Raw genomic sequence first — 16763 nt, 5'->3', positions numbered from 1 at the left:
AGGGCACCAAATCTACAGTATAATACCAACACGACAATATGTAGTGTTAGGAAACCAAATCTGACTTAAAGATCACATTTAATTAGGGCAAGAAATGTAACTTAAAGATCACATTTAATTAGGGCACCAAATCTGACTTAAAGATCACATTTAATTAGGGCACCGAATCTGACTAAAAGATCACATTTAATTAGTGCATTAAGTTTGATACATTTTCACGACCAACTTTTTATTTATTTGCTAAGATCCTCCACCCTTCATTAAAACGGGGCCATAAAAACAGCGTAACTCTACTTCATCTACCCTACTGACCTTTTGAATTAATTACGACTCAATGTTTAAAAAAATTGTGTTTCTTTAAATCAAGTTCTTCTGCATTAGTTTCCATCAGTTAAAAAGTTTCCTCAACGATTTAGTCTACGAAAGTACATTTCAGCTCTGAAAGAGAAAAACCTTAAAATTAATGTTTTAAAATTCTTTAGATGTCATTACTTTTATGTAAAACTTGAAAAGCAAATTAAAATCTAGATGTCTTTTCACAAATGAATATTAAATTGACTCAAAAAGGTACATAATTCAAGTTTCTTAAGTAGTTTTCTAATTTAATTGTTACTTCCCTTAGACCGTAAAGTTATACTTTTTTTGAAATTACTTTATTTCGTTTAAAACTTTAATGTCATGAGAAGACATCTGTTTAAATATTTTTTTATTTTAGCATCTTTTGGGCTTTTAAATGTATCCATATTTTAATACTATTTACCATCTTTTGGGCTTTCATATGTATCCATATTTTAATACTATTTATCGTCTTTTGGGCTTTTAAATGTATCCATATTTTAATACTATTTACCATCTTTTTTGCTTTTAAATGTATCCATATTTTAATACTATTTATCATCTTTTGGGCTTTTAAATGTATCCATATTTTAATACTGTTTATCATCTTTTGGCCTTTTAAATGTATCCATATTTTAATACTATTTATCATCTTTTGGGCTTTTAAATGTATCCATATTTTAATACTATTTACCATTTTTTGTGTTTTTAAATGTATCCATATTTTAATACTATTTACCATTTTTTGTGTTTTTAAATGTATCCATATTTTAATACTATTTACCATTTTTTTGTGTTTTTAAATGTATCCATATTTTAATACTATTTATCATCTTTTGAGCTTTTAAATGTATCCATATTTTAATACTATTTATCATCTTTTGGGCTTTTAAATGTATCCATATTTTAATACTATTTATCATCTTTTGGGCTTTTAAATGTATCCATATTTTAATACTATTTATCGTTAGATGAAATACTAGCATAAACTCGCACTTAAAAGTTTAGGTTGCCATAGAAACAACACAAATGTGAGAATAAAACTATGTTAAATTCCCCATAATTATAACGTTTTTCACGCAAAAAAAAAACAAATCGAATTTGATTCAAATATAGGCCTATGCTTTTCTACAAAGATGTACGTTACCACGTTGTTTTTTTAATCGCAATATCTTGTATACATTTTAAATACAAAATTTTATGCAAAATAAGGGGATGACACTACATCAAAACACACATATATTCCAACAAACAGAACAATGTACACATTTTAATGGTTAATTCATGTGAAAAATTTCATGTGACAATTACTTACAGAACCTTAGTTCTTTGAATTGTGGAAAACGTGTAAAAATAAGAAATTGAAAAACGGTGAAGACTAGGAAATGGAACTGTTATGAAAATATTACAGGAAACTATTAAAATAGCTTGTGGTCTGTGGACCTTAATAGCTGCATTACATTTAACAGGTTTTTATTTGCCTGATGTACATTGTTTGTGTTAAAAAGTTAATTCAGTTATAAAGGACCCATAACTACACTGTATTAGAAAAACTTTACAAATGTAGAAAACCATTATAGCCGGGTAGTTTGTGTGATGAGGATTTAAAGAGTTTAAATTAAGTTCGTATGGCTAAGTCTACTGATTAATGATTACTATTGAGATCAATACACACACATTGATCTATGTCAACTGATTAATGATTACTATTGAGATCTATGAATCTCCCCCCTCAAAATTAGAAAAATTATGGGATATATATAAATAATATATATGGATATATATAAATAATATATATATATATATAATATATATATATATATATATATATATATATATATATATATATATATATATATATATTATATTATATATATTATATATATTATATATATATATATATATAAATATATATATATATATATATTTATTTATTTATTTATTCATTTATATATATATATATATATATATATATATATATATATATATATATATATATATATATATATATATATATATATATATATATATATATATATATATATATTCATTATATATATATATATATATATATATATATATATATATATATATATATATATATATATAATTTACTTATTTATATAATATACTTAGTGTCAGCCCACCTCCCCCTTTTAAAAATCTAATTAATCATTTTTTTTCTATACATTTTGCAAAGCTTTAGTCTTGGTGTCAGCCCCCACTTGGTGTCACACGGTGTGATAATAATTAGATAACTGACTTTGTGTTATAATAATTACATAACTGACTTTGTGTTATACTAATTAGATAACTGACTTTGTGTTATAATAATTAGATAACTGGCTTTGTGTTATAATAATTAGATAACTGACTTTGTGTGACGTTAAACAAAAAAAAATTACATTGACACTATTTTAAATTATTTAAAGGTACATTATTCATGTTTCTTAAAGATATATTCTATTTTAATTGTTATTTCCCTTTGACCGCTAACAGCATTGGTTTATCCCACCTACTCGTTGGTTCAAGCTTTTGTCTGTTTACAACAGACACGACATAAAAAAATTGTTTTTGTTTCATATGTTTAATGGTTTTTCATATGTCCATAAGTTGATATAATTTTTTTTATAGACCAAAATAGCAGAAAGACTTTTCTAGAAGTTCAGGTTGCTATTGATGGGAAAATTAATTCATATTCAATTCACTAATACATTTTATAGATCCAAACTTTAGCGTCAATATTGAGAGTAAAATTTAAAGTTCCCTTTCAAACGTGACGGTCTACGGGGAAAGTGAAGTTGAGTTAACTCGTTTGTGTGACCACGGCTTATGAAGAGATAGTGTGGTCAGTACAATAACCAGCCGCCTTTACTTTTCCTAACGTGAGTCAGGTACCCATTAGAGCTGGGTGGACTCAGGGACGTTCTACAGACCATGTTCAAATTCGAGACTTCAGGGTTAGCAGTCCAGCTCACTACCACTAGGCCACTCCGTCACCTTAATTTTCAGAGTCGCTAGATCCAAAGTTTAGCGTCAATATTGAGAGTCGCTAGATCATAACTTTAGCGTGAATATTGAGAGTCGCTAGATCCAGACTTTAGCGTCAATCTTTTCGCTAGATCCCAACTTTAGCGTCAATATTTAGAGTCGCTAGATCCTAACTTTAGCGTCAATATTGAGAGTCGCTAGATCATAACTTTAGCGTGAATATTGAGAGTCGCTAGATCCTAACTTTAGCGTGAATATTGAGAGTCGCTAGATCCTAACTTTAGCGTGAATATTGAGAGTCGCTAGATCCTAACTTTAGCGTCAATATTAAGAGTCGCTAGATCCAAACTTTAGCGTCAATATTGAGAGTCGCTAGATCCAAACTTTAGCGACAATATTGAGAGTCACATGATCCAAACTTTAGCGTCAATATTGAAAGTCGCTAGATCCAAACTTTAGCGTCAATACTGAGTCGCTAGATCGACTTTAGCGTCAATATTTAGAGTCGCTAGATCCTAACTTTAGCGACAATATTAAGAGTTGCTAGATTCTTACTTTAGCGTCAATATTGAGAGTCGCTAGATCCAGACTTTAGCGTGAATATTGAGAGTCGCTAGATCCTAACTTTAGCGTCAATATTAAGAGTCGCTAGATCCAAACTTTAGCGTCAATATTGAGAGTCGCTAGATCCTAACTTGAGCGTGAATATTGGGAGTCGCTAGATCCTAACTTTAGCGTGAATATTGAGAGTCGCTAGATCCTAACTTTAGCGTCAATATTGAGAGTCGCTAGATCCTAACTTTAGCGTGAATATTGAGAGTCGCTAGATCAGAGGCGTTGCGACCCTTTCTGGCGCCCGGGGCGAACTTTCAGTTTGGCGCCCCCCCCCCCCCCATATTTATATATATATATATATATTTATATATATATATATATATATATATATATATATATATATATATATATATATATATATATAAATATATATATATATATATATATATATATATATATATATATATATATATATATATATATATATATATAAAAATATATATATATATATATATATATATATATATATATATATATATATATATATATATATATATATAAATATATATATATATATATATATATATATATATTATATATATATATATATATATATATATATATATATATATATATATATTTATTTATTATTCAGTCTCAGGGCTTCCGCGGAGGTCAAGACACAAACCCGACTCATATAATTCACGATCGGATTTTCTCATTGTTGACGATAGAACTATTAAGGAGGGTTCGGTGATTGCGCATATGAAACTGGTGGAGTTCAGTACTCCAAAAAGTTAAGAACCACTGCTTTAGAGTGTATTTTGTAGAAGGTGCAAGCTTTATTTGGTCTACTTTTGGTCGTGTCTTTAGAACAATTTCGATAATAGTAGGCCAATATTGCAATTTTGAATTATCAGTTAGGTTGAACAAAGTAATAATCAGTACAATATACTAATTTTCTTCTCTCTTAAAATTTTGGCAAAGAGTGTCGCTTCCCATCCACCCGCTCCGACAGTCTGCTATTTTACTGATCGGATAGCGATACAAGAATCCGTTATATTTATTTTTCTTTAATAATGCAGCGATCCAGGCAAGATGTTATGCAATCAAGTAAAAGTATTTGATCTATCTCGATCAAGTTGAGAGAATCGTAAGAATCGTACAAAGAACTAGTCGCGTTATTACTTAGCAAAACTGGGTAGTGAAATCGTACATTAAGTGTTAGCAACCGATCTTGAACAAAAATGGTAGAGCGGATTTTAAACGTCACTAACTCATGTTACATAATCGTAAAATACGCTTTAGTTCAATTGGTTTCTTTTCTGAGTGATATCGGTTATTTATTCCTTAATCCGTTGTGCATTTTTCCGATTTTAGTCTTCGAAAAAGCGCCTCCCCCCTCCCCATCTAGGAAAGCTGGAAAGCGGTTTTTCCGGTCACTGTTTCTTAAAGTTATACGTTTTACAGTTACACAATCAAGGTAGAAAACAGTTAAATCAGTATGCAAAGGCTCTCAGACGTTAAATTTCTTTACTTTGACTGTTTATAATTCAAAACTGCAGCTTAAAATTAGCTTTTAATTTTTTTTCTACCCCTTTTGGCGCCCTCCTAAGGTCGGCGCCCGCCCTCCCCTAGCTACGCCTCTGCGCTAGATCCAGACTTTAGCGTCAATATTGAGAGTCGCTAGATCCATACTTTAGCGACTATATTGAGAGTCGCTAGATCCAAACTTTAGCGACTATATTGAGAGTCGCTAGATCCAATCTTTAGCGACAATATTGAGAGTCGCTAGATCCAAACTTTAGCGACAATATTGAGAGTCGCTAGATCCAAACTTTAGCGTCAATATTGAGAGTCGATCAATACAAAATTCACATTTACACACACAAAACAAGAAATTGAAGCACAAACAAAAATGAAAAAGAAAACGAGCTGATTTAAAACTGTTTATTTACGTTTATAATTACAACAAAAATTGTGACAATTTTTTTCTCCACTCCCAATCAAACAATCAACAACTTTTTCTCTGATAAAAATAATGAGATAATTAATTAAAAGTTTAATAAATCTCTACAATAATGTCAAGAAATATTTTAAGAGCAGACATTCAACAGACGCCATGTTTGTTTACATTCTAGAAAAGACAGACATCCAACAGGCGCCATGTTTGTTTACATTCTATACAAGAGCAGACAACTACAAGTCTAAGTCCAACAACACCCCACTATAATTTAATCCACCAGAGTAACCTCCACTGTGGGGATGTTGAGACCAGCCCCACCCCAGTCTGTAGACCATAGCCCCACTGCTACCTGGACAGGTACACGTTGTGTACGTGTACCTGGTCCATCTATACCCCCCCACCTCCTGCCTGTCCACCCAGTGACCTACAGAGACCTGCTTAGAACAGCCATGAGGATGTGACACTATAATGATCAGCTTGACCACACCTCTACGTCTCTTGTATTTGTCCCTTACTTTACCACATAGACCATCAAACCTCCCCATCATCTCCTCCAGTTTACCAACTACATCTACGTCATGTGTCACACAATCCAACCAACACACGTCTCCCTCAGTGTGTGACACATTCACCTTCCACCCATAAATGTTGACCACTGGACTTTGATCATCATCAAACCACAACCTACAGCTGGACTGTCTCGCCTCACTATCATCAAAAACCACATGTGTGGCTGTCACCACACGAACCTTCCACCACACTTTGCTGGGTGTGTCCGAGTGGTCACATTCAGGACATGGACAAGTTCTGTAGCCCCACAACATCCCCTCTGTGTACTTGTCCACCCCCACAACCCTCCCAGTCCCTGTCCTCAGTGAGTTCTGTCCCCTGGTGTTGTAGCAAGGATATGGATCTTTAGTGCCTGGTACAAACTCTGGTCTGTCTGGACTGGTCAACTTAACGGCTATCCTGACAGTTATGTCAGCCATGGCTTTTGTGAGGTCATACACATCGTTGTCATGGTAACCAGAAGGAAAATGTTTAAGACTTAACTGATTTACAGGTACAAAGTTTTTATGGCCAGGATTTTTCTTACAGTTTGCCATGCGTGTGTGAAGATCTGCCTCACCTTGACCTTCAAGACATTCTTGTACTTCATGTGTACCTGTACAGGTAAACAAAACAATGTTACGGTAAACATTTCATTAGCTGTAAAACTTTGACAAACATAAATAAACCGGGAGTACTATTTTAGATAAATGCATGAAATTTCACACGTAAGTAAAAGATCTAATTCTCTACCTTCTGTCAAATTTTGAGTAATTTCCGTTGACTGGAAGTACTAATTTACGCTATTTCCGATTTCTCAAAAAACGCATGTAAATTTATAAAGTACTAATAATATTGCGCACTATTATGCACATTTTATTAGGAGTTCACTTGGTGTGGGACGGAGTGGTCTAGCGGTAGAGAGCTGGACTGCTAACCCGTTAGTCTTGAGTTTGAATCCGAGTTCAAGTCAGTAGACCGTCCCTGAATCCACCCAACTCTGATGAGTACCTAACTCCTGTTAGGGAAAGTAAAGGTGGCTAGGCATAGTGCTGACCACACTATCTCTTCATGTGCCGAGGCCACAGAAACAAGTGAACTCTACTTCACTTGCCCCATAGACCGTCAGGTTTGAAAGGGAAACTTTTCACTTTTTTTTGCAATTCTTTTTTTTACGAGATTCTATTCGATTATAAAAAAATTGAGTAATTAAAAATGGATAACAAATATTGTCTATGTCCTGAGTTGCCATCCCTCGTAATTTTATATTAGAATATTCGAGAAAGTTTAGGGGAGATCACTTATATACGAGAAAGTAAAAATGAAAACTATCTACAACATCCAACAGTCACAACCATCTCAACCATCACCATCCTAAGATATTCATCCAGTCAACATTTCAACCTACAGAATGTTCCAACATAAGTACTTCATCAGCACAAAACATAGTACATGCAGATAGATATTATTAGGATCAATTTTTCCCAAACAAATGGACATTACCTGTAAAATATGCTGAGATTTCTTTACAGGCCTTACTGTTGTGGTCATCTATACATTTAGTAGTTGAGTTACCCATACCTGTAAAGAATTTTGTTCCAATTTATGAGAATAAAAACTTCATAGTTTACTGCAAATATAATAAGTAAATATATTTACCCTAGACTATCCAAGTTAATTCCTGTTAAATAAACCACAACACAAGGATTTGAAACATTGTCTACATCAGCACTAAACCATGGCTGCACACTTGATTAAGTTAAGATAATTAACAAACTTACCTGTAACTTGATATGACAGATCTCTACTGGCCTTTACTGTAGTCTTATGGTCATCTGTGGCAGCTGTTTGATTGAAATAACCTTGACCTTCACATCACATTCAGCAGCTGTCAGTCACTCTGTATAGTTTATATGGTAGCTTGACTAGTCATCAACCAGTGTTTCTTTACAAACTACATAACAATAGCCACTGGTCAATAATATGGCAGACAAGATTAAGCATGAGAGTCAGCTTTAGAAGATTAAGATTAAATACATTCTTAGACCAACATGTAAGATAGAGTGAAACTGACCTTTGAACTCCCCACTTGACTTTAACACCAGACAGCACACACCACTATGGAAGATCCTTCAGGCTCTGGAGAGAGAAATAAAATTATAGTGGAACTGTCATTAGCATAGAACTACAGAATGACAACATTTATGTTGGAACTGTCATTAGCATTGAACTACAGAATGACAACATTTATGATGGAACTGTCATTAGCATAGAACTATAGAATGACAACATTTATAGTGGAACTGTCATTAGCATAGAACTACAGAATGACATTTATGATAGAACTGTCATTAGCATAGAACTACAGAATGACAACATTTATAATGGAACTGTCATTAGCATAGAACTACAGAATGACAGTATTTATGATGAATCATGAACAATTAAAGAAGAACACAACATGTTTCTTATAATTGTGATGTAACCTGAAGATGTCAAATGTTTGCAACACAGGGGAGAAATGTTTGTATCTAGATCTAAATGCCACTAAATGGAAATGTAGGTATAATTTAAAGGCTTACATGGAAAATAAATTAGAGATATATATTAATTGTAATCATGTTAATTCATATTTTAACAATAACATAAACTTAGCTACTGAATGATAATAAGCCATGATTATTTTAGGAATTTAAAGTTTCATTTTATTATTGTTTAGGCTACAGGTTACTAGATCTAGATCTAGTTATTTACATCAATTGCAAAATGTTTTTAGTTTCCTAACAATTTTGAATGAAGTATTTTATAACAATATTACTGCCTAATTAGGCTGTTACTAATGATAGCACAGGGCTCACTATTTAAAGACCTGAAATAAAAGCATTAATTTCTTCCAATAAATTTTACTGATAGCTTTAACTTTTTGTAGTTTTAACAGTTTTATATAGAGGTAAATAAAAGTGACGTCACCAATATTATCAGTTGCTTGTGCTATGGCGTAAGCTATGGGCCTACTTCAAATATTTTTAAAACCAATTTGAACTTATCTAAAGTTTTTGGTTTTGGTGGTGGTGTTATTTTTTTTTCATTCTGTTTATTCGTGTTCTATGTTAGCACAGATATAAATTAACGCCACATCACGTCCCACCCAGACCTAACTCTTGTAATGTGGATGGATGAGACCATTCTAATATTTCAGGACACTTTAAAGAAAACTAATTGCGTCCAACAGTTGTCATATGACACGACATTCTGCCTAGGGGATTTTTACGTCTCAGTGCTTTTGTTTCGTGAAACGGAATTCACGAACGAACCAGTTAAACCACTTGCCTTTATGATTCATGGAAGGAAAACAACAAAGACTCATGAATTTTTTTGGCAACACATCAAGTCTGTTTGCCCAGAGCTGAATACGTCTAAGCAAGTCATTATAGTCACAGACCAGGAAAAGTCTATAACTAATGCAATCCAGGGCAGTTTTCCAAATCTGCAGCGTTTTATGTGTTGGAACCATGTACTGCACGACTGCAAGCGCTGGCTTAGGTCCCATGGGGTACAGTCATGTGATGAAATGGCATATTATATTGACACTGTAAGATCCCTTCTGCAGGCAACAAGTGAAGAAGAATACAAGGATAACTTCATATCTCTTATTTCCAGATGGAGCTTACTTTTACAGAGTATTTTTCTAGCTTTTTTTACCATATAAATATAAGCACAAGGTTGGATGTACTATGTGTGAAAGATGGTGTCACGAGGTGTGTTTGAGTAGTGCTAGGACTGTTTCAGAAGAATTTGTTTGTAAATTTTGTTTGTAATTAAAATTACTTAATAAAAAAATAAATTGCACTTTTTAGAATTGTTTATACTTTTACACTTTTTGCAAGTACAAAAATCCATAAATACAGGTTGCAGAATATCTCTCCTGCTGAGAAGATTATACCAATTCACAATGACACAGCTCACGTTTGTATAAACATGAGCGGGCTAGATTTTTGAAATTAATGCTGACAGACGGGATTTTCCTCTCGCTAACGAGAGCGGGCAATGACAGTAGCACAGCAATGATGTTAGGATTTTTAAATACATAGATCTAGATATCTGTCTTCTTAGTATCATCTAGGCCTATAAATATAATAAAATCTAGATAAAAAATAACAACACTCGTGCTAAAAAAGGGTATGGCTAAATGCTTGTTTATTTTAAAACAAAAAATAAATAATTTAAATAAATAAATATGAAAAAAAGCATGAACATTTTTTTTTTCGCAAAAAGTGTCTCGCTATTTACTAGTATTTACTATTTACCCTTAATTCCGATGGGTATGTATCGCATTATCTTCTCGCAATTTCCCGCCTCGCCATTTCGCAATCTCCCAACACCCTGTAGTCTGTAGACTAGTGTAGTAAAAGTTTAAGGAAGCTACCACTACTGTACTAAGGCGTAAAGTTAAAAAGCAAAGCTAGAAATCTAGATCTTAGGACTCTAGAAATAAGAATCTAGAATCTAGTCTAGATTTATACAAGGTATATAGCAGTAAAACTAATACTAGATTCTACGCCTAAATCTAGATCTGTGTTGAGATCGGAGACCTATAATTTTGAAAAACCAAACGCTGAGACAGAGTGTAACGCAGTCTTGAGCCACGACTTTCATCGCTAGCAGAAATAAAAATCTGCTTACTATGGCCAGATCAGTTTAAACTTTTATTGCCATAAACAAAGTTAAAGAAGCAACAACAACAAAAATTAGTAGCAATTTTACAATATCAATATCAAGTATCAGAGGCTGTAACATAAAATAAACAGATCTAAATGGGAAAAATAAGAAGTGACGTTTGGGTGTGGGAAATGGGACGTCGTCGCTTCAGTCCCAAGGCATTCCTTACGAGTTAGTCAACTTTAATAATGTGTTCTGTGGTAAAAAAATAAATAAATAAAAGAAACCTATACTATTGATAACAGTGTTTCCTCCTGAGTTTTTTCTCCGAGGAAGGCACTTTAAATTTTAGGAGGGGGGTGTGTGGACACTGATAAAAGTGTATATTCTTCATATAAATTAAACTTCATTCGGGGGAGGGAGGAGGGGCGGTAGACGTTTTTCGTGAGGGTGGGGCTTATTATCTAGTAGCTAATTTAATGCTATTGTTAAAATATAACATCTCTTCAAATGATGCCAAATACAATAGGATGATGGACATTCAACTTTTCCTACTAAGCGTGAAAGATTTTTTTTTTATTTGCTTCCACCTAAGGCAGTTGTGGTCCTAATTGTTGTCTCCCTTGATTGTTTACTGTCCCCAGTTTTCAAGAAGGGTATTGCCTACAGTCCAAAACAAATTATTGTTCAAGATGACTTAAATTATTAAAATCGAAATGTATTTACCTTTAATTTTTTACCAGTTTTAATTATCAAAATTAATCGATTGCCTAGAAAATGATTTGTAAAAAAGTTCGTTGGATTTTAAATGGCTACAATGATATGACGGATACGGTGGGTTAATTTTAAAGGAGTGTTGTTGTGACGCGATTTACTGTACAGTAGAAATGTGTCGTCTGCTAGATTTTTTCCCATCCAAATACACACGGCAAAAAGGGTGGGCTTAGTTCAGGGATCGGCAACCTTTTGAAGCGGAAGAGCCAAAAGTTACAATTTTCAAACACTAACATTTTCTTTATTTCAAATATTTTATTTTTTAAAGATTATTAGTATTTGTTCAAGGAGCTGGAGAGCCGCATCTTGATATCAAAAGAGCCGCATGCGGCTCGCGAGCCGCAGGTTGCCGACCCCTGGCTTAGTTAGCTTTTATCTTGATAAAGTTTTTTTATTAAGGTTTTTTAACTGCATTTTTTTAAATTTATGAGACATGTTTAGAAGGACTTTATATAATTTTCTATAGTTCAGAGTATTTATAACATTTTTACAATAATATTAAATATTTTAATTCACGTTTTGCCTACTTTAGATGTTCTGCTTGATATTTTCAGCAATTAGACCAAAAATATACAAATGGTGTTACTTGAATAATACGCAGAAATAACACTTATAAGAATATATTTTTGAAATGACAATGAAGCATTGTTAAAAACGGAATCAATGAATCGTCGTTTTCGACAGCCATAATTTCCATGATGACGGTAAACAGAAGTAGGTCAAGCGACAGACTACATAGAGCCACATGTACACGGGTGTTTTAATTCGGGACCAACAAATCTGTGACTGGCCTGTGACAAATTATCTCCCCCCCCCCCCCCCCAGCACGGCACTAACAACCCTGGTCACTAGTCAGCCTACAGGCTAAATTTGTTGTCCGTTCCCTGCGATAACTAGCAAATGCTTTTGGGGTTCCTCCAATTTTACTTTACACCCTATACAGTTTACATTCAAATGTTGGAGCTTATCGGTACAATAGTTCTGCTGAATTATAATCATGGCTTTTATATAGTTTAAATCACAAATTTAGTTCTAGATAATTTCTGTGAAAATCGAGCAACTAATTCTGAAATTTTTTAAGCTAAATAGGGTACCGGAAATATAAACTAAAAGTGCATTTGTTAGTATAAAACATACGTGATTAACATTTTTAAAAAAAATTGTATAATTAAGATAATTTTTCCAATTCTTAAAATTTAATGTTCTGATATTCAAGATTTTATGATATTAAAAACAACATTTATAATTTAAAATAAACAATAAACAAAATATATACATTGTTTATAAATGTGTATTTTTCTTTGCTGTTATTCGATTATTAAGTATTTTAATATGTATTTTATACTAACTATATATATATATATATATATATATATATATATATATATATATATATATATATATATATATATATATATATATATATGTTACCAAGAGTATCTACCCGCAAGCCAAATGTTACCGAGTGTATTTACTCGTGCTATCTTTGACCAGCACACAACATCGACCACAATACAGATACTCGGAAGTGCAGGTTTACATTTATCTCTTTATTACATGAATCAATAGAAATGCTCCACATAGCAATGCATCAATGTTCCACAAGAATACAATGAACCAACTGACCCCCACTGTCCTCACATATCAGAATGCACGTGTCCATCGTTCCTATTCTCACAAATCACAACAGGTCTACACAGTTTAGTCTCCAACTCGGTTCTGCTAATTAAACACGTATCTACACGTATCTACAGTTCAGGCTTCTACTCTGTTCTGCCCCTTCTCCAATACGCAGTCTTATTATATCCCACGTATTCGTAATACTTTCCATTCGTTGCATCAGAACTATGAACTACGCAGCGGCTTTGTGTTCGTTATCAGTCCACATCGTTGCGTCAGACTGTATTGCGTTCTTATCAATAGTCTCTAGTAACTACACTAGTTACATATATATATATATATATAATATTGAATGTACTTCTAATTAACTTGCAAATTACAAAAATAATTTTTGTCAATTTGGCAAGCTTGACCTTTTGGTGGCATCGGCCTTTACTTTTATAAACTAGAATCGATTCCGATGATACGCATCGCTAAGTGAGTATTAAAAATAAACTTAGAACTTAGAATATATAAGTTATTTTCACAAATTATTATTACCAACATATATTCTTGAATGTATTTTTTATTTAATGAGAACGTTACTTAAAATAAATCTATTTTCTATTTATGTAAATTTTCCACATAATACAAATGGCGGGATAATAATATTAGGCCTATATATAATTTAATTTCTATATCGATATTTTAAGAGTATCGACCTTAAATCGTCGGGAATTGTTTTGCCTAAATACCGATACATTTAATATCACGTTGTTGTTTTTTTTTTTGTTTTTTTTCTGTTAAAAAAATTTAAATTATCCTTTTGTGTAGATATAAAAACTAATTAGATTAAACAAAGTACCAATTACCAAAACATAATGATAAAAGTTAATTAATTGTAATGCCGACCATTATAAAATCAACAAAGGCTTAATTAATTACCTAATTAACTCCTGCCAGTCCACATTTAACCCCAAACAGTGCACACACCAGTTGTGTAAGGAAGTGATATGTGACGTGAACAAGAAGTCACCTGAGTTATATACCAGACACGGGGTTTTATTTCTTTACACGTCACGCTTGAGTGGTTTTAAAAGATCAAATTTGAAAGAATCACTGGTATCTACTGGAGACGGGTGTAAATATTTTGTTTGAATTTAAAATGACATTGACACATTTGACATAGACACCCATAGGTGTGAACATGTTAACGGTAAATAGCAGATTGTACCCTGTTAGTAAATGAATGCAAACGGGTAGGAGGGTCTGTGCCACTTCTCTAACGGGGATAGTGTATAGTATATTTAGATGTAGCATCATTAAGGTCTGATGACTAAGTGGAAATTCAAAGAGTATATTTAGATGTAGCATCATTAAGGTCTGATGACTAAGTGGCAATACAAAGAGTATATTTAGATGTAAAATCATTAAGGTCTGATGACTAAGTGGAAATTCAAAGAGTATATTTAGATGTAGCATCATTAAGGTCTGATGACTAAGTGGCAATTCAAAGAGTATATTTAGATGTAAAATCATTAAGGTCTGATGGCTAAGTGGAAATTCAAAGAGTATATTTAGATGTAGCATCATTAAGGTCTGATGACTAAGTGGTAATTCAAAGAGTATATTTAGATGTAGCATCATTAAGGTCTGATGACTAAGTGGCAATTCAAAGAGTATATTTAGATGTAGCATCATTAAGGTCTGATGACTAAGTGGCAATACAAAGCACAGAGTTTACAGCCTTATAAGATTGATAATGTTTTTTTACCAGGTCCGATGACCACTTGACTCTGGCAAGGGTTTACGGCCTGTAGTCAAATAAAATGGTGCAGTATATTATAATATTGTATCTCCGTGGCTGATACACGTGCAGGATGAAAGTATTGTGGTAGGTAACTCAAATGTACCCTCAAATGCCACGTCGAACTAGGCCACAGACATCAACAGCAGGGGCGTAGCGAGGGGGGGGGGGCGGGGGGTGCGGACAGCACCGGGTGACACCATATAGGGGGGGGGGGGGTGACACCAAGGCAAAAAATAGCAAAATATATAGAAAAAAATTTGGGGGGGGGGGGTGCAAATCGAAAATTTGAAAGTTTGTCCCCGCGAAGGGTCGCTACGCCTCGGGGGGGGGGGGGGGGTGACACCATTAAGTGCCGCACCGGGTGACACCCGACCTCGCTACGCCACTGATCAACAGTGTTAAGACAGTGACACCCGTTCAAAATCTTCATTGTTTTATTAAACGTTTTCTATTATCTATGTAAGGTTAAAAATAAACGACATATAAAATTATCGTCTGTCTGTCCATATTTATTGACGTCTGCAGACGTTACTTGTCAATGTCCGCCCAAATTTGGACGTCTGCTGACGTTTAACACAGTTGTTTAGTGTATATCACGTGAACATATTAGATATATGTACTGAAGGATTTGAGCAGCTTTTTATTTCGTTTATTGTGAGGCTGTTAACTATCTATGTTGCAAGAGTTGAAATTTACCTTTAACATGTCTTTCAACTGGTAAGGTAGACATATATACGACGTCATTACGTCATGTATACATCTTATTTACGTCATCTTTACATGTGATGTACGTGTTTTTTATGATCTTTTCACGATCTGAAATTTGACATCAAATCAAATTTTAAATCAAAATTTTAATTATACATGTAAATAACCTCATTTGGTGTGTTTAGTTACACATGTAAATAATTTTATTTGGTCAGTCTTGTTACATATGTAGTCTAGTTAATTTGTAAATAACCTTATTTGGTGAGTCTAGTTACACATGATAATAATCTTATTAGTTGAAGCTACACAAGTGAGACACGTATTTAACGAGATGATAACAACATCGGCTGGTACATTGAAAGCCAAAAACTACACAGTAAGATTTTCTTTACTTGTGAACTATACGGACAGTAAATCTATCGGACTTGATAGTTAATAGTGCAGATAAAGTAGAGTCCGCTTGATCTAGTGACATCACTACTATAATTAAAGTGTGGCCAGAAATACATTAGACTAAAATGGATTAAAGAACGCCCTACACACAATATGGAGAAGTTTAGTGGTATGTGCTCTACCACTCGACCACGCCATCCCATCTCTACAGGTCATGTAAAGCTTTTTTTTATAGGTCATGTAAAGCTTTTTTTTTAAGGTCATGTAAAGCTTTTTTTTACACGTCATGTGAAGCTTTTTTTTTACAGGTCATGTAAAGCTTTTTTTGCAGGTCATGTAAAGCTTTTTTTTACAGGTCATGTAAAGATTTTTTTTACAGGTCATGTAAAGATTTTTTTTTACAGGTCATGTAAAGATTTTTTT

The 16763-nt window shown here is 33.2% G+C and overlaps 1 protein-coding gene across 6 annotated transcripts; it reads right to left on the bottom strand.

Moving 5' to 3' along the window:
• Positions 1-5832: 5832 nt before the first annotated feature.
• On the bottom strand, positions 5833-15957 carry LOC131938836 (uncharacterized). Of its 6 annotated transcripts, XM_059297059.1 has the most exons (6): positions 14375-14510; positions 8472-8536; positions 8179-8297; positions 7901-7978; positions 6978-7013; positions 5833-6939 (listed from the first exon to the last, which is right to left on the bottom strand). In XM_059297059.1, exons 4-6 carry the CDS (start codon positions 7946-7948, stop codon positions 6082-6084), a joined length of 942 nt encoding a protein of 313 aa, XP_059153042.1. In that variant the 5' UTR covers positions 7949-7978; positions 8179-8297; positions 8472-8536; positions 14375-14510; the 3' UTR covers positions 5833-6081. The 6 variants fall into 6 exon arrangements, with proteins under 6 accessions (XP_059153042.1, XP_059153038.1, XP_059153039.1 ...); XM_059297055.1 differs by lacking the exon at positions 14375-14510 and adding an exon at positions 15936-15957 and having other exon boundaries at positions 5833-7013; XM_059297056.1 differs by having other exon boundaries at positions 5833-7013; positions 7901-8027; positions 14375-14509.
• Between the last annotated feature and the right edge of the window lie 806 nt (positions 15958-16763).

This window comes from Physella acuta, unplaced genomic scaffold (genome assembly GCF_028476545.2).
Source record: "Physella acuta isolate Inbredline_101_S28 unplaced genomic scaffold, ASM2847654v3 ptg000258l, whole genome shotgun sequence".
Classification (NCBI taxonomy): domain Eukaryota; kingdom Metazoa; phylum Mollusca; class Gastropoda; family Physidae; genus Physella; species Physella acuta.
This window is presented reverse-complemented; position numbering and strand designations above follow the sequence as displayed.

Excerpts from the sequence above, each read along its gene's own strand:
- LOC131938836 (XM_059297055.1), bottom strand. The coding sequence starts at position 7,976 with ATGGGTAACTCAACTACTAAATGTATAGATGACCACAACAGTAAGGCC. Across the intron at positions 7,014-7,900 it reads AATCTCAGCATATTTTACAG|GTACACATGAAGTACAAGAA; the intron begins GTAATGTCCATT and ends TTACCTGTACAG.